General features: G+C 35.3%; 1 protein-coding gene across 1 annotated transcript; it reads right to left on the reverse strand.

Moving 5' to 3' along the window:
* Positions 1 to 690: 690 nt before the first annotated feature.
* Positions 691 to 2,030, reverse strand: LOC127097271 (embryonic abundant protein VF30.1). The gene is made up of 3 exons (XM_051035773.1): positions 1,866 to 2,030; positions 1,627 to 1,732; positions 691 to 1,530 (listed from the first exon to the last, which is right to left on the reverse strand). Exons 1-3 carry the CDS (start codon positions 1,902 to 1,904, stop codon positions 869 to 871), a joined length of 807 nt encoding a protein of 268 aa, XP_050891730.1. The 5' UTR covers positions 1,905 to 2,030; the 3' UTR covers positions 691 to 868.
* Positions 2,031 to 22,105: the final 20,075 nt, after the last annotated feature.

The following is a 22,105-nucleotide window of genomic DNA, read 5'->3' on the forward strand; positions in this document are numbered from 1 at the left end:
ATGATGGACGCGCATGCATAATGACTGGTCAGAGTCAACAGTCTCATTGGTTGGGAGAGACTCACGTGTCTCTCACTTAGCACCATATTGGGGGGGGGGGGGGGTATTTAATCCATTTCCACGCTCCCCCCTCATTTTCACTATTTTTCTCTTTCTACACTCTTACTCTCTCTTAACCCTCTCTTCTTTCTCTGCCTCTGTGCTCCCTTTGGCCACCCCTCTAACCTAACAACCACAATCCCCACCACCCTATTCCCTAGGTTTCAGGTTGGTATTCAACCAGAAACTTCAAACCTTTATACACTCTATTGTATCCAGAAGTAGTTGATAGATGTTCTAACAAAGTCGATTAAGACAAATCAATTTCTCCTCTTGAGGGATGAAATTGATATTGTTAGGTTTTGTTAAGCTAAATATGAATTAAATGATGATACTAGAATTAATTCATTTTCAGAAACTTGTTGACAAAGTTTGTTAGATACTAGTAATATTTTAGTATTTTCTTTAAGTCCCACTTGTATTTAAGCAAATGAGCGGTGTGAGTACTATTATTCTTTTTGCAGTCTGTGTGCAACCATTTTATAACTTTTAAAAGTAGTGGAAATTTATTATTACTCTTTCGCTTATTTGTTTTTTTTCATCTTTATCACCTTGTACTCCAACAAACAGACTAATAAATAATCTAGAATATAAAACATACAATAATTTTTCATTATGCAATTGAAACATACATGAATGATTTTATCGAAACATACAAAGTTGCAACCATATTTCTAACTTTGTTTTATTTAGGATACATAAAATCATACTTGTCCTTACATACATTTATTATTTGAACATAAATCCAGTTTGAACATGAAGTTAGCATCTAGATAACACAAGGACGGTCAACAGAATAATTAGGCACCCAAGCAGCAGCCTTATTGCCAATGAAATGGCAAACAGAAACAGTTCCAGGGCTAACTTTGAGAGCTTCGTAAAGCAACTCAGGGTTCATACCTCTTGTATCATGATGACAAACGGTTAAAGCCTTTGCTTTGCTTCCATCAGGTGCTGCCAACGAGACCACGTAAGCGGTTGTTTCACGCACTTGGTGGCAATTGAATACAACTTTTTCAAAATTCAATCTATGACACATCACTGCATTGTCACCAACTTTTTTTACTTCCTCCACAACATATTGGTCTTCATTTTTGTCGAAGGTACTTGAAATAGCCTTAATCTTTGATGTTCTAAAATGTGAAATGACATGATCAATCATAGATTCTAAAGATGATACACAATGTTTGTGTTCTCCTTTAGCAGTTGGACTATTACAAAAGTCATCCAGACTTTGTCTTTCTTTATTCTCCAGCCATATGGAATCAGTCACACCTTGTCTTGGTTCTGTGAATGGCCGCACCATCTTTGCAACAGACTGAGTGTTACCCAATACTATTTTCTTTCCAGGATAAAGATCATGTGGAAAAAAAAGTGTCGAGTATTGGTTTAATTCTTCGACTCTAATGGGTAGGCTATTAGTTTTTCCATCTGCCACATAAAACAACATATTATAATTACTTCAAAAACCATGATAAATAGTCTTATTATGAGACAACATTTCGTTATATAATTCATGTTACTAACAAGGAAGCAAAAGATCTGAAAAAGCCTCAGGGAGAGGAGTGTTTGGCCACACATATTTCCAATAATCTTCTCCGGATGGTATGGCACCGGTACTCACAAAAGCCAACTGTAAAAATAATAATTTACATTTTATATATTAGTATTGAATTCAAAATGATTAAAGAGTTTTTTCCTCATTCCTTCTTATAAACAAATATACATCATCATATATACAATAGAGTAGAAAATATATAACTTACACAAAAGAGAGCCAAAACCGTGATATGTGAAAACTCCATTTAGCTAGTTACAAACAAGTGGTAACTGTGAAGACTTTAGTGGAGTGTGTATGAAACTGTTACAACTTTCTCATTATTTATAGGTAAATACATACACTATAATTGCATGCAAAACTTGTCTTATTGATCATATTCATTCCTCCAAGTGGTAACAAACTTTATGCACGTGCCATCCATGCAAAACAATTGCATTATCTCCTCATTCTTTGCAAAGTTTTTGTGTGGTTTCGGTTTTTGTCTAAACTTACAAACTTTTTGTGCAAATGCCGTCCATGCAGGAAGATGCCATTAATTACTATCCAAACTTTGATTCTCCTTGAGCATAGCATGTGCATAATATTTACTCATTTACTGCATTATTTTACACAACTGTTTTAAACACTCCAATACTTTATTAAAGTGCCTCACGATATTCTTTTATTAAATACAGTATCGGGCAAATATATAATTTAAAGACAATATATATTTTCTGTTTATAAAATGAAAATTATATTTAATATGAATCGGTTGGGTTTATAGCTCAAGCCTTAGTTAATATTTTGCTTTGCTTTAAAAAGTTTATAACCATACTTAAAGCATTTTTTTTATATATCAAATATTTAGGTAGAGTTTGCAACTTTAGTCTTTACTATACCCCTATTTTTAAAATTTCATATATACAATTTTTATTATAATAAAAAATAATAGAAAGTGGATCACCAAAGTTAGTGATCAACAAATCTCACGGTATCTCGACTATATATTCATCATCAGCGTGTTCAATATTTTCATCGCTAATTTTGAAAAATTGGAATTTTGAGTGTTTGATTCGGATCAAATAAAAACCCTGATTCGAATCATTTTGGACAGTTGGAAACCAGAAAACCTCAAAATAATTTGACTTGAATCATATTTTACACATGATTCAAATCATCAAACTCTGGGATCATCTCTGTCTCAATTGATTCGAATCACACTTTACACATGATTCAAATCATGCAATTTTTCCATATTTTTTTTCCAATTAGTCCGTCCTGTTTGATTCAAATCAAATTTAACAGATGATCCAAACCAAAGGTGGGTGTCACTCAAAGTCTTTTAGACATCTACCTATAGATTACTAATTTATAGTGACATATTTTGAATGTTAAGAGAAGTCAATTTGTCTTGTAGTGTCTTATTTTTTTTTGTAATAAAATTTCAATTTCAACCAAAGCATAACTCTTCAATTAATTTGGAGTCAAAACCAAAACAACAAAATTTAGAAGAACTTATTCTAGTTGCATGTCCCTAAAATATTATTGAGTCTCTTTCATGATTGCATGTCTCTCTGAATCAAGTTTTGAAATGATTCGTTTTTAGCATGCATAAACCATTGGTTAGATTTGAACTTCATAATGATATTTTTAATCAATTACATGAGTCAACTGATACCACCGACCACGCCATTAAACACAACCATAGAAACCAAGATCGTGACTATGGTTCAAACCGTCGTAATATACTTGATATAATATAGTATATACAACCGCCAAAATCTTCACTATTTTTCTAAAAATATTATGCAACCAATCATTTATTCAGATATTATTGGAAAAGGCAAAAGTATTTACCAATTTGCACATAATATATCGCAATGATTAGAAAAAAAATCAATAATGTAATTGGGATGATAGAAGAAACAAGTATATATTTAATACCTAATTTAATGTCAAATTTTCTTCCCTAAAACTATAAATAAGTAGCAAATCCAAGCCAACAATTCTACAAACAACATAAAATTATATATACTTTTAGTAATACTATGACAAGATTGACCTTTGACTAATTATGGTATATGAGCATATGTAGATGACAGTGTCTGTCTACTTTGTATTTTTTCCACTACTAAATTGTAAATAACCTTTTTTAATGAAAAAAATAATAATTTATATTTAACCATTTTAAAATTATAGTACAAAAAATCTTATAAAATAAAATGGTCATACAATGTTTTTAAGTTTAATTATAATTTTCAAATAGAAATACAAATGCTTCAAATTCTTTCTAAAATATAATTTTTAGTCTAAAATTTCTAATATTCATTTCACTATAATGTGTAACGTTCCATTCATAAATTTTTTATATAAAGAAACTACATTGATATATTTCACTAAAATTATAAATAATTTATTTCATGAAAAAGATAATAATTCATATTTAACCGTTTTAAAACTATAGTACAAAAACTATTGTGACAATGCTTAAAATAAAATGGTCATAGAATAATTTTAAGTTTAATTATAATTTTCAAATAGACATAAAAATACTTTCAATTATTTCTAAAATATAATTTTTAATTATATCTACAATTACATGTTACAAAACTAAATTTAAAATAAAAAATTAGACAATCATTTTTCAGCTACAATATAAATTTTTACGTACAAATTTTCCCTAATGTATTAATAAATTATATTTAATTATCATTATAAATAACTCAATTGAATTAAATAATTTGCATATATATTAAAAATTATTATTTAATTATTTTTTGAATTAAAAGTCCATTAGGATTTGTTTGTTTTCTGTATTTAATGAGCTTTGACGTGACCATAAGAATTATCTTTATAACTAAATTCAGAATTTAACTATATTGAAAATAAATGAAAATAAATAAAAAATTAATTGAATTAAATAATTTGCATATATGTTGAAAATAAATGACATAGTTATTTATTATATAACTACCAAAACATATTAGAATATCGAGAGGTTCATTTTAAATTTTAATGTATATCAAGATGATTATTTATATGATGTTTGAATCTTAGAATTTACATTATCTTCAATCCACAAAATGATGAAGAAACATTCTTAGAGGGTTGTTGAATGTATATTTCGTGTCGGGTTTTTGTTATCGTATCCACAGGGATTGTAAGATATCACCGCCGTTCGATGGTTGTATTAATCTTAGCTTAATGTAACAATAGGGTTTTGATTTGTTCGTCACGTTATCTTGCATAAAAAGTAATTAATAAGCGGTAAAAGTTAGGGTTTGAATAAATGAGAAATATTGTCAAAGTTAGTTTTCAATGATCACTTTGCATGTATTTGCTCGGTCAACAATCTTATAAACTCCTTTAGATGATAAATCATTTCACAAAGTCCTCTCAATATGTTTCTCTCGAACACACATTGTGAGTTTTGCCATTTTGATCCATTGTTTCTCTCGAACACAATCTATCAAAATGTCAACTTTTTGGTTCAACCTTATGGTGAACAAAATCATTCATTACTATCTCTAGCTAACAAACAAGTTTGGATGAAAACCTAGGTCAAGAGTCGGTAAACATCTCTCGATCATAAACCAACACAAAGAGTTTTAAATAGAAACAAAGTTTTCATCATATATTCACCATTAAAGAGTTTACATATGAGGATCCTTACATTTACACACAAAGCTAGTAATCACCTACATCTAACCTTGACAAATGGATGACTTAGCTACTCATTTTCATGGTAGCTTGGTCGGCAAGTCTCGGAAGAAGGTTGATCAACATCCAAGTCGAATAATCGATGTTGGATGGGAATCCACCTTCTTTTTGTAGAAGATGGTTCTAAGATGAAGAGAAATGAAAACTAGGGCATAAAAGATCCCAAGAACAATGCTGCAAAAATATCTAGAAGAAAGTACAAAAGTGGAAAAAGTTGGTAAAATGAGGTATGGTGCTCAAAAGTGGCACCTGCTACTTATAGACAAGTGCAGAACTGTCATGTTCGCTAGGCGAGCAGAATGGCTCGCCTAGCGAAGGTCTAATATGGGCACAAAAGGCCCCTGCGCCCAGAGCAAACAGGGCCTGCTGAACTGTCATGTTCGCCTAGCGAACATACCTTCGCCTAGCGAAGGACACGCTTCAACCTTCGCCCCAGCGAGGTTGAGAGGTTTTGCTACTGGAATGCTCGCTGGGGACTCGCTAGAGTCTCGCCTAGCGAGTGAGTGTTGGCTGCACTTTTCACCAAAACAGAATGAATTCGCTGCCAACTTCGCCTTCAGCTCGCCTAGCGAATTTAATGATCATTTACTGGAGCTTTTCGCCAGGAGCTCGCCTAGCGAAGGTCTTGCTTCGCCACAACCTCGCCTAGCGAGTAGGCAGATGAAATGCTTGTATTCTTTGGTTCCTTTGCCAATTCTCTTGTGTCTTCATTTTCAATTAGTTCATGCCTTTTCCTGCACAATAACACACAAATCAAAGGCACCAAGCTTGTTTATCAATGTAATGCCTTCTATGTAAAACAAATGTGGTTTTGACCATTTAGCAAGGAAAAAGAGTGAAAGATGCCCACATATGATAGCTCAAATAAGCACTTTTGGGCATCTAACAACTCTCCCCAACTAGATTCTTGCTTGTCCTCAAGCAAAGTATGCCTCTTGAAGAACAAGAGGATTTGCTTTAAGAAAACGGTTTCTCCGAAGTTGGATAAACGGCTCAAACACAAGCGAAATCCGCAAATACAAGTTTCCAACGGTTTGAATAAAATAATACATAAGAACTAAAACTTAAATAGCAATGCAAAATATTTATCTATCTACAACAATACTATTCTGAATGAATCACCCTATCTCTCCTCTTCGAATAAGGAATGAAGATTTAACGCGTTTGCAACCGCGGGAATAATCTCACTTTCTAACAAATAATGAAGAAATCAAACAGATTCATACAATGTCTAACAATTATAAGTTGTATTGTGGAAACAAAAAGATCACTAAGGGCTTTTCGGTTGAAGCTTGGTCGGGTTAACAAACAAGGGACATTTCTAAGGCCATTGAAACGAAAGTGCCGATGCAAAAGAGACATTCACAGTATTATTCACACTACTCGACTTTGTTTCATTTATTTCTTATTTGAAACCTTCACAACACATATTCCACAACTCAATTTTTATTTTTCACTATTTTTCTTCCAAGCAAGCATTCATTTTCATTCTTTTCTTTCACATCAAATATACAAAACAGATGTTTCTTTTCTATATTTTCTATACATATATTTTTCTTATGCTTGCTCGATTTTTCTTTTCTTTTTCAAGAGTTGTGGAACTTACCGATTCTTTTTCGTTCTCCCCAACTTATTTCTTCCACACCCTAAGTGAATGCTCTTAACTTTTTACGGCAAAAGAACAATAATCAAGATTTTCCGGGTTGTAAAAAAAGATTTTTGAGATCTCGCTTTATTTCAAGCCGAGATTCAACTGTTTAAGCTCGAAGGGGTTAACAAATACTCTCTCTGCTCACAGGTAAGTTGTTTTTGGATGTAGTTGTGCTCGAAAGAAAACAAGTGCCTTGATCATTTCTAATTGCTTCCACAATTTCACAATAATAAAAGACAAAGCATGAATCAAATGAATCAACAAAACTTATTAGACTCCAGCATTTAAGTGTACAATGGAGGTTTCCTCACAATTTATGGTTTTAAGTTCTAGATGAAACATTCATTCAATTATGTTGCAAAAAGACAATATTTTATTTACCAAAAAGAGTAAAGTTCCTAATGCATTCTAAAATTCTAGCCGAAGGTAACCATGTACCTTAGCTTCATTCACTTGTTTATTCTTATCATTGCCATCCAAGCTCGGATGCACCTTCATTGGTACTTCTTGAGGAGCAACCAATCTAGATGGTTTGCCACTTAATCACCCAAAAATTTATTAAACACACAAAATTAAAAACATAAATAAATAACATTAACTGAAAATATAAATTTGTTCATGGGGGACAAAACACCCCAATAGTACAACCCAAAATCAAGATACAAAATCCGAAAATACAAATAGAAATGCCATAAAAAACTGAAAAAATACAAAAACTTAACCCACAAAGGGCTCAGAACTCCTCCTCGCTACCGGCCTCAAACCCGGTAGCCTCATCATCAACATCATCATCATCATCATCAGCATCAGCGTCAGCGTCCACCCCCTCACTATACACTGGCCGTCCACGGGCCAGTTGGCGTTGAGCAGAAACTGCTCCCGTGTCATCAAAGCATGAGCACCACTACCCTGCAGCTGCAAACGCTGCATAGAGTCGTGCATGTCAATCATCGCTCTCTGTGATGCCGCCATCCACTCAAAACTGTAGTCACACACAGCCCGCAGGTACGGATCGACCCTAGGAGTAGAAGCACTAGGACCATCAGAAGCCCGAGTACTTCCTGAGGCTGCACTGCCACCGGTGGCCTTTTCTCTATAATACTTAGCCACATACCGATCATCAATAGGAGCCGGGATCCTAACCTGACCCCGAGACGGAAGTCGCACTCGTGCCTGAATGCACAAACTCATTATCAAACATGGGAAAGCAAGGGGGCAATTCACACGAGCCCCCGACTTTAGCCCGCTCTCTATTACTGACTTCAGCTCATTGGCAATGATCCTTGCCACGTCAATCTCGACATTGGTGAGGATGGAATGGACTAAATGTGCCACTGGGATCGGCACAGTAGAGGTGTGGGATTTAGGCTGGATGTTGGTCAGAACCAATAACAGAATCAGCTGAGCCATGGGAGTCATGTGCTCCCGGTGATACCTCACTGGAACCCCAGATGGGTTCAGCTCAACAGACTTCCCGCTTAAAAGCAGGGCGGCAGTAATTGTTGGGACATCTTTGTGAAGCCGAAGGTCAATGTGGTACTGGTCTCTCTCATCAGCTCCCAGCTGGAGCGGTTCTCCAAGGATTCGGTTGATAGCATCCCGGTCAAAAGGAATTAGACGACCGGCCACTCTAGAAACCCAAGTGAAAGGCTCGTCGTCATCGGGCAATGCGTTAGCATAAAACTCCCGCACTGTAGCGATGTCGTAATGCTCCAAGGGATTTATCAACCTATCCCACTTCTTGGCATCAATCAACCCGGCAAAGTTCCTGTAAGTGCCCTGTGGGTTGATAAGAAATCTCTTTTCTGGAAGTATTTTTCTCTTTTCCAGAGCGATGTACCGTGCCGCTTGTTTTGGACCGACAAACTTGTCGGTATCGAATTGAATGGGCACGGTTCGGGAAGAAGTTGCTGCTCCCTTTCTTTTCTTACCAGCTCCAGACCTTGACTCCATTCTGCAAAATATGAGATGAAACAACAAACACGAAACAAACAGATTAGAACTCAAAGCAATATTTAAAAGGAACTGGTTTGCTCGCTGCTGCTTCGCCTAGCGAAGTGGCAGCGAATGCTCGCCCCAGGTTCGCCTAGCGAGTGCTAGCGAACCTTACGGGTTTTGGGGTTTTCTGCATATTCAAAGAATTTTCCCCCAATTTCCATACACACATGGTTCCCACATCAAAACCTAATGATTTCTTAAACAAATAATCGTTCTATGCTATTGGGGATTGGCTAATTGCATGCAAAACCTAAAATAGATGAAATCCCCAATTTGAAAACCTAAATATCCAAACATTGCAAACTCCACAATATCACATGCAACCTCAATGTTTCCCATACTACACTTATCCTATTTGCTATTCATATTTGGAATTTAAGAGTAAACAAAAAGAAAATGAAGTAGGGAAAACCTTAATTACACGGATTCGGAAATGTAAAATGAAGAGAGTTTGCAATCGAGAGGAAGGAGCGAGGGTTGCTGATAGCGATGCGAATGCGAGAGTTAGAGAAGCTTCGCAAAATTTCGCAGCAGAGCCGTTCAGAAAAACTTTTGAAGGTTTGGGGCAAAATGCCCTGCTGAGAAATTTATAGAAAACAGTACTGGTGCGCTCGCTACTGCCTCGCCTAGCGAGCAGCCAGCGAGCGCGCTCGCTGCAGCCTCGCCTAGCGAGCTGCAAGCGAGCATGACAGCAAGTGCATTTGCAAATGCAGCACTTGCAAGTCATCCAGCCTGATTTAGCACACTATAACTGAATTCAACACAATACATAAAACAATAAATACTTACAATGTTGGGGTGCCTCCCAACTAGCGCTTGTTTAACGTCGGCTAAGCTCGACGGTGTGATGCTCACAGAGGAGCATCAAGCGGAAGAGCACGGCTCTCGCGATCCACATGACCGCCGAGATAAACTTTCAACCGTTGGCCGTTCACGGTCCAACTATCTTTCTTGTCTATGTCTTCGATGATAATAGCCCCGTATTCCTTCACCTCTTTCACCCGAAATGGCCCGGACCATTTTGATTTTAACTTCCCGGGAAACAATTTCAACCGGGAGTTGAACAATAGGACCAATTGTCCGGGAACAAATTCTTTGTTACGGAGCTTCTTGTCGTGATACTTTTTTGTTTTTTCTTTGTACAACCAACTTGAGTGGTATGCGGCATCGCGCATCTCTTCTAACTCAAATAGTTGTACCTTCCTTTTTTCACCGGCCAACTCATTCTCAAAATTTAAAAATTTTAGGGCCCACAAGGCCTTGTGCTCCAATTCAACCGGCAAATGGCAAGTTTTACCAAATACCAATTGAAAGGGAGTTAGGCCAATTGGAGCTTTAAAGGCCGTACGGTAGGCCCATAATGCTTCGTCCAATTTTTGGGACCACTCCTTTTTTGAATTAGACACGGTTTTTTCGAGGATTCTCTTAATCTCACGATTAGAGACCTCAACTTGCCCATTAGCCTGAGGGTGATACGGAGTTGTCACCCTATGCGATACACCATAATGTTTTAAAATTGTTTCCAAAGGTGCATTACAAAAGTGTGACCCTCCGTCACTTATCAACACTCGGGGGGTTCCGAAACGGGAGAATATATTTTTCTTCAAAAATTTTATCACCGTTTTCGCATCCGCCCGAGGTGAGGCAATCGCCTCAACCCACTTAGAGACATAATCGACAGCAACAAGCATGTACTCATTCCCATAAGAGGGTGGGAAAGGTCCTACAAAATCTATGCCCCAACAATCAAATACTTCCACTTCTTGGATGTTTTGCAGAGGCATCTCATCTCTTTTACCTATCCCACCGCTTCTTTGGCAACTCTCACAACTTTGTGCATGGGTATGTGCGTCTTTGAAAATAGTTGGCCAATAAAATCCCGATTGAAGAATTTTAGTGGCCGTTCTAACCCCATTATAATGTCCGCCATAAGGCGAGTTGTGACAATGTCAAAGGATGCTCTTGGCTTCATCACCAGTTACGCATCTCCTTAACAGGTTATCGCTACCCAACTTAAACAAGTATGGGTCATCCCAAACATAATACTTCGCATCCGAAAGGAACTTCCTTTTTTGGTTCGAAGTTAGGTCCGTAGGCACAAAACCACAAGCCTTGTGGTTCACATAGTCTGCAAACCACGGCATAACTTGAACTTTAAACAGTTTTTCATCAGGAAATTCTTCCCGGATTTCCTTTTCAGATGCGGTAACCTCGACATTCACTAAGCGGGATAAATGATCCGCTACCAAGTTTTCCGACCCCTTCTTGTCTTTGATTTCGACATCGAATTCTTGTAACAAGAGGATCCAACGGATGAGCCTTTGCTTCGAATCCGGTTTGGTTAGCAAATATTTAATCGCCGCGTGGTCGGTATACACAACGACTTTAGACCCTATAAGATAAGACCTAAACTTTTCTAGCGCATACACTATAGCAAGTAGTTCTTTTTCCGTGGTGGCATAATTAATTTGAGCCTCGTTAAGAACCTTACTCGCATAATGTATCGCATGGAAAGTTTTGTCTTTTCTTTGGCCAAGTACCGCTCCAACAGCATAGTCACTCGCGTCACACATTAGTTCAAAATTTTCATTCCAATCGGGAGCGACTATTATTGGAGCGGTAACCAATTTTTCTTTCAAAACTTCAAAAGCTTGCAAACAATCTTCGGTGAAGAGAAATACCTGGTCCTTGGCGAGCAAATTGCTCAAAGGTTTAGCCACCTTTGAGAAGTCCTTGATAAAGCGCCGGTAGAACCCCGCGTGCCCCAAAAAGCTACGGATGCCCTTCATATTCACCGGAGGGGGTAATTTTTCAATTACTTCAACCTTAGCTCTATCCACTTCAAGCCCCCTTCTAGAGACTTTGTGGCCTAGCACGATCCCCTCGGTCACCATGAAGTGACACTTCTCCCAATTAAGCACTAAATTGGTCTTCACGCATCTTTCCAACACCGTTTTCAAATTCGCCAAGCATAGACTAAAAGTCCCACCGAATACTGAGAAGTCATCCATGAAGACTTCCATTGTTTTCTCTATCAGGTCGGCAAAAATGGCTTGGACACATCGTTGGAAGGTCGCCGGTGCATTGCACAGCCCAAAGGGCATTTTTCGGTATGCGAACACTCCAAACGGACACGTGAAAGCCGTCTTCTCATGATCAACCGGGTCAACCGCAATTTGGTTATACCCGGAGTAGCCGTCCAGAAAACAATAGTATTGTTGGCCCGATAGTCTTTCAAGCATTTGATCCATAAATGGGAGTGGAAAGTGGTCCTTTCGAGTCGCGATATTCAACCGCCGATAATCAATACACATTCTCCATCCCGTGGCAACTTTGGTCGGGATCAATTCGTCTTTGTCATTTCGGATTACGGTGATTCCACTCTTCTTCGGAACAACGTGCACAGGACTAACCCACGGACTATCCGAGATCGGGTAAATCATCCCCGCATCCAACAGCTTCACAACTTCCTTTCGAACAACCTCTTTCATGGTAGGATTTAAGCGGCGTTGTGGTTGAGCTACCGGCTTGAAATCCTCCTCCACCAAAATCTTGTGCATACAATAGGATGGACTAATTCCTTTTAGATCGGAAAGAGTCCAACCCATAGCTTCTTGATTGGTTTTTAGCACAAAGATGAGACGGGCTTCTTCTTCAATTGTCAAAAGGTTGCTTATGATGACCGGCTTGTCCTCGGTCTCATCTAGGAATACATACTTCAAAGTCGAAGGTAGTTCTTTCAATTCAATTGGCGCTTTTTCGTCAATAACCTCCTTCTTCAAGTTTTCTTCCTCTACCTCCCACGGTTGTAGGTTGTCCACACTATCAAGTTCCTTTAAGCATTCCTCTAGAGCTCGCTCTTCTTCAACGGTGAAAACCTCCAAAGAGTCATCAAGAGCTAACTCCATAGGAGATATCTCATGAATATGCTTCGAAACCTCCATAATAGCGTCTTCAATCACATCGATGCGAAAGCTATCATGTCTATCTTTGGAATGCTTCATTGCCTCGAATAGATCAAAGGTGACTTCCTCATTTTGAACTCTCACCTTCATTAAACCATCATCAACATCTATCATCATTCTTGCGGTCTTCATGAATGGTCGGCCCGAGATGAGCGGAGCATCATCATCTTCCTCCATATCAATTACAATAAAATCCACCGGAAAAAAGAATTTGTCGACCTTCACCAAAACATCTTGGGCTACGCCATGAGGATGGGTCGTCGACTTATCCGCCAATTGCAACATCATTCGGATGGACTTAATCTCAATGTTGCCAAGCCTCTTGATAATTGACAAAGGTATAAGATTAATGCTCGACCCCAAATCAATAAGTCCCTTCCCGACATAAACGTCACCAATTTTAACCGGCAATGTAACTCTTCCCGGATCAACCTCTTTCTTAGGAAGCGTCCTTTGAATAATGGCACTACAGCTCGCATCAAGGACAATGGTCTCCGGTTCCGTATACCTCCGCTTTTTTGTTAGTATGTCCTTCATGAATTTGGCATACTTGGGCATTTGCTCCAAGGCTTCGGCAAACGGAATGTTGATTTGCAATTGTTTAAAAATATCCATGAACCGGGCGTAATGCCGTTCATTCTCCCTTTTTGACGGGGCATGAGGATAAGGAAGGTTTTGGATAGGAGTAGCGCTCACTACCTCCTTTCCTTTTGCAACTCTAGCACTTTCCCATCTAGGCTTCTTCACTACCTCCCTTATTACCTCATCACTTTTATTTTCCTCAATCTCCATACCTTTTTCTTTTTCAACTTCACCATTATTGTTATTCTTTTCAACTACTTCCTCATCACTCCACTCTCCTACTTCACCATCAACATTTTCCTCCATTATTTCCTCCTCAATTTCTTTCTCTTTCTCTTTTTGTTCACTCTCAACTCTTTTTTTATTCTCACTTCCCAACTCCCTCCCACTTCTCGTCATGATCGCCTTACAATGCTCCTTAGGATTTGTTTGCGTATTTGCCGAAAAGGAAGGACCGGTTTGTTGTTCCGCGAGTTGCTTGGCAAGTTGCCCAACTTGAGTCTCAAGATTTTTTATAGCCGCGTCATTGCTTTTTTGGTTGGCCATCGACATTTGCATGAACTGCGTCAATGTCTCTTCCAATTTAGAATTGACAACCGGCGGTTGTTGAGATTGATACGGATTTTGTGGAGGGTTTTGACGGCTAGAAGAACCACCTCCATAACCTTGGTTATGATAGTAGTTACTTCTAGGTTGGAACCCTTGGTTCCCTTGGAATTGTTGTTGTTGATTTTGAGGGTGCGGTTGATAAGGTTGTTGTTGTTGTCTCGGTTGATAGTCCCGTTGATTGGCCATGTAGTTCACTTCGTCAAAACCGGGAGGTGGACAAAATCCGGTGTCATGTTCACCTTTACAAAGTTCACAACAAGCTATTTGTTTAGCTTTTGACGGTTCTCTTAACTCTTTGATTTGTTGCGTTAAGAGTTCCACTTGTTGTGAGATGAGCTTGTTTTGGGCAAGGATGGCATCATTCGTCCCTAGCTCAAGCACTCCCGACTTCTTTAAAGAGTTTCCACGACTTTGGCTCTGAAGATCATTTAAAGCCATTCTATTGATAATGTTTGTGGCTTCTTCGGAACTTTTTGACATCAACGAGCCACCCGAAGTGGCATCCAACAACGTCTTGCAGTTTGGTTGAAGTCCATTTATGAAAATATGGATTTGAGTCAATTCATCAAATCCATGCCCTTTACATTTCCTAAGCATGGACTTGAATCTCTCCCACACTTCATTCAATGATTCACTGGTTCCTTGTGAAAACACCGAGATGGCCGTCTTTGATTCCATGAATCGGTTATGGGAGAAAAATCTTTCGATGAATTTCTCTTCTAACACGTTCCAGTCTGTCATTACGGCAGGTGTTTGATCAAGGTACCAATCCTTTGCTTTACCGAGCAAAGCGTGGGGGAATAATCGTCTGAACAACGGAAGCTCCTGAGCCTGATCCACTCCGGCAGCCAATGCTATCTCATAAAATTTTGTGAGAAAAGCAAATGGGTCTTCATGGTCCATTCCGGTGAATGGACTCCCATATAATAAATTCAGAGTTCCCGTCTTCATCTCAGCTTGCCTTCCTGTGTGGTTGGCAAACTGAGCGGTGTTCCTTGGACTGTTGATGCATGGAGTAGAAATTGGTGGACGGGGTGGTGGCTCCATGTTTGGTATGAATGGTGGTGGATTTGTGGTTGAAGAACTTTCTCCTTGCTCTTGGCGTTGTCTAGCCTGTTGCCTCCTACGTCTAGTTTTGCTATTGAGCCTCCTTGCGGTTCTCTCGATCTCAGGATCAAAAAGAAGTTCGTCCACAGGGATTTGCCCTCGCATAAAACGTAAGCTGCACAGTAAACCACACAAATTACAAGCACAAGTCAAAAATTCACAAGCTAAAACTTAAACAACCATTGCGATGCTCGCAATATCAATTTACAATCCCCGGCAACGGCGCCATTTTGTTGAATGTATATTTCGTGTCGGGTTTTTGTTATCGTATCCACAGGGATTGTAAGATATCACCGCCGTTCGATGGTTGTATTAATCTTAGCTTAATGTAACAATAGGGTTTTGATTTGTTCGTCACGTTATCTTGCATAAAAAGTAATTAATAAGCGGTAAAAGTTAGGGTTTGAATAAATGAGAAATATTGTCAAAGTTAGTTTTCAATGATCACTTTGCATGTATTTGCTCGGTCAACAATCTTATAAACTCCTTTAGATGATAAATCATTTCACAAAGTCCTCTCAATATGTTTCTCTCGAACACACATTGTGAGTTTTGCCATTTTGATCCATTGTTTCTCTCGAACACAATCTATCAAAATGTCAACTTTTTGGTTCAACCTTATGGTGAACAAAATCATTCATTACTATCTCTAGCTAACAAACAAGTTTGGATGAAAACCTAGGTCAAGAGTCGGTAAACATCTCTCGATCATAAACCAACACAAAGAGTTTTAAATAGAAACAAAGTTTTCATCATATATTCACCATTAAAGAGTTTACATATGAGGATCCTTACATTTACACACAAAGCTAGTAATCACCTACATCTAACCTTGACAAATGGATGACTTAGCTACTCATTTTCATGGTAGCTTGGTCGGCAAGTCTCGGAAGAAGGTTGATCAACATCCAAGTCAAATAATCGATGTTGGATGGGAATCCACCTTCTTTTTGTAGAAGATGGTTCTAAGATGAAGAGAAATGAAAACTAGGGCATAAAAGATCCCAAGAACAATGTTGCAAAAATATCTAGAAGAAAGTACAAAAGTGGAAAAAGTTGGTAAAATGAGGTATGGTGCTCAAAAGTGGCACCTGCTACTTATAGACAAGTGCAGAACTGTCATGTTCGCTAGGCGAGCAGAATGGCTCGCCTAGCGAAGGTCTAATATGGGCACAAAAGGCCCCTGCGCCCAGAGCAAACAGGGCCTGCTGAACTGTCATGTTCGCCTAGCGAACATACCTTTGCCTAGCGAAGGACACGCTTCAACCTTCGCCCCAGCGAGGTTGAGAGGTTTTGCTACTGGAATGCTCGCTGGGGACTCGCTAGAGTCTCGCCTAGCGAGTGAGTGTTGGCTGCACTTTTCACCAAAACAGAATGAATTCGCTGCCAACTTCGCCTTCAGCTCGCCTAGCGAATTTAATGATCATTTACTGGAGCTTTTCGCCAGGAGCTCGCCTAGCGAAGGTCTTGCTTCGCCACAACCTCGCCTAGCGAGTAGGCAGATGAAATGCTTGTATTCTTTGGTTCCTTTGCCAATTCTCTTGTGTCTTCATTTTCAATTAGTTCATGCCTTTTCCTGCACAATAACACACAAATCAAAGGCACCAAGCTTGTTTATCAATGTAATGCCTTCTATGTAAAACAAATGTGGTTTTGACCATTTAGCAAGGAAAAAGAGTGAAAGATGCCCACATATGATAGCTCAAATAAGCACTTTTGGGCATCTAACAAGGGTATTAAAAATTATAATATTTTATGCATTTATTTTACATTTTAAATTTAGTTTTAATGTTTTATCTTATATTTATATGATTCTAACATATTTCTTATTCACTTTATATATATATATATATATATATATATATATATATATATATATATATATATATATATATATATATTGGCGAAGCCAGATAAAAAAAATTGGGATGGCCGCTAACGTAAAATAAAGATTATAAATAAAATGTTTAAATAATATTTTAAATAAAACATTAAAGTTAAAATAAATAAAAAGTTAATTACTAAAAATTTAAATTACATGACTTAAAACTACCTTAAAGTAATGCTTTACGCGTTCCGAGTGACTTGAAATCGTCAATAATTGACTCTGAACTAATGCTTGCACTAATCTCCCTTTCAATATATACTGTCATGCTATATCCAAGAAACCCATCATCCATCTTGTTTATCAACTTAGTCTTAATAATTTTCATTACTGAAAAAGTCCTCTCAGTTGTGGCCATAGAAACGGGAAGAGTCATGATAAGACGAAGTAGTCTATCAATCAAGAAGTAAGTTTCAGTCTGTCCAGATGCAACCAAACATGAACATAGTTCTTGAATAGTTGATAAATTATTCAAGTTTGATGCTTGACGAGCAACAAATAGAAAATGTTGGAGTTGAAATTGCAAATTATTCTTCTCTTGATCACTAAAATTCATAGGATCATATTTTTCAACTAAAGAACATATAGTATCAATGCTAAAAGCTTTATATCCATCCTTAGGAGATAAAGAACAAGAGAGAGTTAACAAATCCATTGTTTGCTCACTGAATCGGCTATTCAACTCTTGTAACTGTTTGTCAATGGTAGTGAAAAAGATTTCAACTTTAAAGTAATGCTGAATTGTGACTTGATTCTCTTCAAGACGGGAGCGTCCAAATCTTGTTGTTGAATGAACATCATTAAGATCAGGAATCTCAATAACATGCTTTTCACAAAAGGATACCACTTTAGTAAACAATATATCCCAACCATTTTCTCTCAAACCTTGAATGAGATGTTTTGTTGAACGAACCAAGTTCATAATATTAACTACATCTTGATTTTTTTAAGGCTTGACAAAGCATATATGTTATTCCCATGATTTCTTTCATCAAGTGCAAAATAAATATAAAATCAAATGCCTTCAAGTAATTGTAACAACTATCTGCATCCCCACGTGTAGCATAACTCCCTCTATCTTTTGCAAAAAAATTTAAAACTAAACAAGTTGCTTCATACATGTATATCAAGCTAGAAATTGAATCGTAATGTGATCCCCAACGAGTATCTCCAGCTCGTTTCAATGTACCAACTTGATTTGCATCTTTACCAGTTACAATCTCATCAATCTCTAACAAATCAGAAATTTCTTCTAATTGGGCAGCTTGTAACTCATCATGACGCTTTGTAGAAGAACAAACAACATTCACAACAAAGATCATCTTCTCAAAAAATTTACGAATAGGTTTGACTTCTCTTGATGATGTAACTAATGCAAGTTGCAATCGATGAGCAAAACAATGAACATAGTATGCATAAGGACAATCCTTCATAAAGAGGGCTTGTAAACCATTCCATTCTCCTCTCAAATTTCTAGAACCATCATACCCTTAGCCACGAATGTTAGAAACATCAAGGTTATGTCGAGAAAGTATATCACATATTGCTTCCTTAAGAGTTAAAGATGTGGTGTCTTTAACATGTGTCACATCAAAAATCTCTCTTGTATTAAACTAACTTTATCAACAAATCTTAATACAAGAGCCATTTGTTCCTTTTTTGACTCATCACGAGCTTCATCAACAACGATACAAAATTTGGAATCACCAATTTCCTCACGAATACTCTTTTTCACCCTACTAGAAAGAATTTGCAAGAGCTCTTTTTGAATTTGATGTGAAGTATACTTGCAGTTTTGTGGAGAATTTTCCAACACAACTTTTTCAACTTCATCATTGTAGGATGCTAAAAGTTTCAATAACTCAAGAAAGTTACCTTGATTTCTTGATTTGCTACTTTCGTCGTGACCCCTAAAAGCAAAAGCTTGTAGTGTTAACCAACGAACAGTGTCAATTGAAGTCTTGAGTCGTAACCGATTATTCATTCTTTGACTTGAACTTTGCACTTGAATAACATTTATAATATGACCATCTTGATTCAACAAGTCTTGACAAGCTTTCATTGCATTGTTGTGTGGTGAGCAAGGATCATTCTCTATGTGTTTAAGAAAGGAACAATGTTTTCCATTCCTAACTTTCTTCCAATTTCTAAAACCCATAGAAATAAAGATAAGTGATCCGGGGCGTCCACTTAGTTTTTTGCTAAAAAGGTAACATGGTAAACAATATATATACATTTACAAACATATATTTTTCTTTCAAATAAATAATATATTTTTTATGTGATTAATTCATATCATTGTTTCAATTATAATTCATAATAAATTATTGTAAAATAAATTTAATAATTATATTATGTCAAACTAAATTCTTATCATATTTAAAATATAATAAAATATAAATAAACTATTTGCACCCGCACAGATCTTCATCTAGTTTATTTATTATTTCAGATACAATGTAGATTCAGATATAAAAAGTAATGTTCAGTAAAAACTAAGTTGTAAATAAACCAAAAATCATATTAGAGAATTTGCTCTTAAAATAAAGTTTGATTTGATTACATAAGTTGTTTAATTTCTGACACAAATTCATATATTTAACTTGGACTATAAAATCATTGTTAGATTTAATTTTAATTAGAAAATATTCTAATGATGATTTTTCTGTTTAAAATTTCATGTAAATGGAGTTATTTCAATGTACATATTTTAGTATATATTTATTTATAATTTCAGGTACAATTTAGATTCAGTGAAGATACAAGACCATTCAGAATTTTATAGATATAAGAAAGTGAAGATATAAGAATATTAAAATACAAATATAGGTGATTTTTTTTGTAAGATGAATTAAACTCTCTATATGTTGAAATATTTGAATTTAAAAGAAAATGGGACAATTGTTTAATTTTAGTTATTTAACTTTGTCTTAGTTCTTAATGTATTTTAAAATATTTATAATAAGCAATTTGATTTTAATATTACTAATATTCCTCAATTAAATTTAAAAGTAAAATTATAAATTTATTATATTTTGATATGATAAAAATCTTATTTATTGAAGTTTTAGTGACACCTAAAAGAAAATAATTTCTAGGTATAATTTCTATTACTTGTAATACTCACGTAATATATAATGACATGTGTTGTAATTTTAGGTAAAAACTTAACTGTAGCTAAAAGTTATCGTGACATTCAATTTGGTGTCACACCACACCCTTTATAATTGACACCAAATGTGGGTGCCACTCAAAATCTAATAGACATCTACCTATAGATTACTAACTTTTAGTGACATATTTTGAATGTCACAAGAACTCAATTTTCTTGTAATGTTTTATTACTTCTTTGCAACAAAATTTCAATTCCTGGCAAAGCATAACTCTTTAATTAATTTGGAGTTAAAATCAAAGCAACAAAATTTAGAAAAATTTATTGTAGTTGCATGTTCGTAATACATTAAGGGGGAACACTTTAATACAATTATTTTGTTGGTTGTCTATCGCTTTCACCTTTGATTTAATTTTGATTATTGAGTCTCTTTTATGATTGCACGTCTCTCTGAATCAAATTTTGAAATGATTAATTTTTAGCATGCGTAAACCATTGGTTAGGTTTGAACTTCATCATAACACTCTTAATAAATTACATGAATCACTTGATACCACCGACCATGCCACTAAACATAAATAGAGAAACAAAGATTATTGCTATGATTCAAAAAGTTGTTGACAGATATAAATAAGAACTGGTTTTTCATCCTTCAAAGGGTGAAAAGCAAAGTTGTCTCTACAAAAAAAAAATAGGAAAATTGTGGCGGCTTAAGAAGTTCTATTTTGGCGGTTTCAACAGCCACAAAGAGAAAACAATGGCGGTTTTACAATAATCGCCACACAAACCGTCGTAATATACTTGGTATAATATTGTAAATTATAATTGAAACAATGATATAAATTAATCATATATAAAAGTATATTTTTTATTTTATAGACAAATACATGTTTACATATATATATATATATATATATATATATATATATATATATATATATATATATATGTATATATATATATATATATATATATATATATATATATATATATATATATATATGTGTGTGTGTATATATATATATATATATATATATATATATATATATATATATATATATATATATATATATATATATATATATATATATATATATATATATATATATATATATATATATATATATATATATATATATATATATATATATATATATGTATATATATATATATGTACATATATATATATATATATATATATATATATATATATATATATATATATATATATATATATATATATATATATATATATATATATATATATATATATATATATATATAGTATATATATATATATATAATATATATATATATATATATATATATATATATATATATATATATATATATATATATATATATATATATATATAAAAGATAGTATATTAAAATTAAATTAAAAATGTAAAATAAGTGCATCAAAATTTATAATTTTTATTACCCTCTTAAGAATGTTTCTTCATCATTTTGTGGATTAAAGACGTCTAAATTCTAAAATTGAAATATCGTATAAATAATCATCATGATAGACATTAAAATTTAAAATGAATCTCTCAATATTGTAATATGTTTTGGTAGTTATAGAATAAATTGAGTATTGTGTTTGTGTGTATTTGACTATGTCATTTATTTTCAACATATGCAAATTATTTAATTCAATTGATTTTTTTATTTATTTTCAATATAGTTAAATTCTGAATTTAGTTATAAATATAATTCTTATGGCCACGCCAAAGCTCATTAAATACATAAAACAAAGAAATCCTAATGGATCTTTAATCTAAAACAGAATTAAAAAAATTATTTTTTACATATATGGAAAGTATTTAATTCA

Source organism: Lathyrus oleraceus, chromosome 6 (assembly GCF_024323335.1).
Source record: "Lathyrus oleraceus cultivar Zhongwan6 chromosome 6, CAAS_Psat_ZW6_1.0, whole genome shotgun sequence".
Lineage (NCBI taxonomy): Eukaryota > Viridiplantae > Streptophyta > Magnoliopsida > Fabales > Fabaceae > Lathyrus > Lathyrus oleraceus.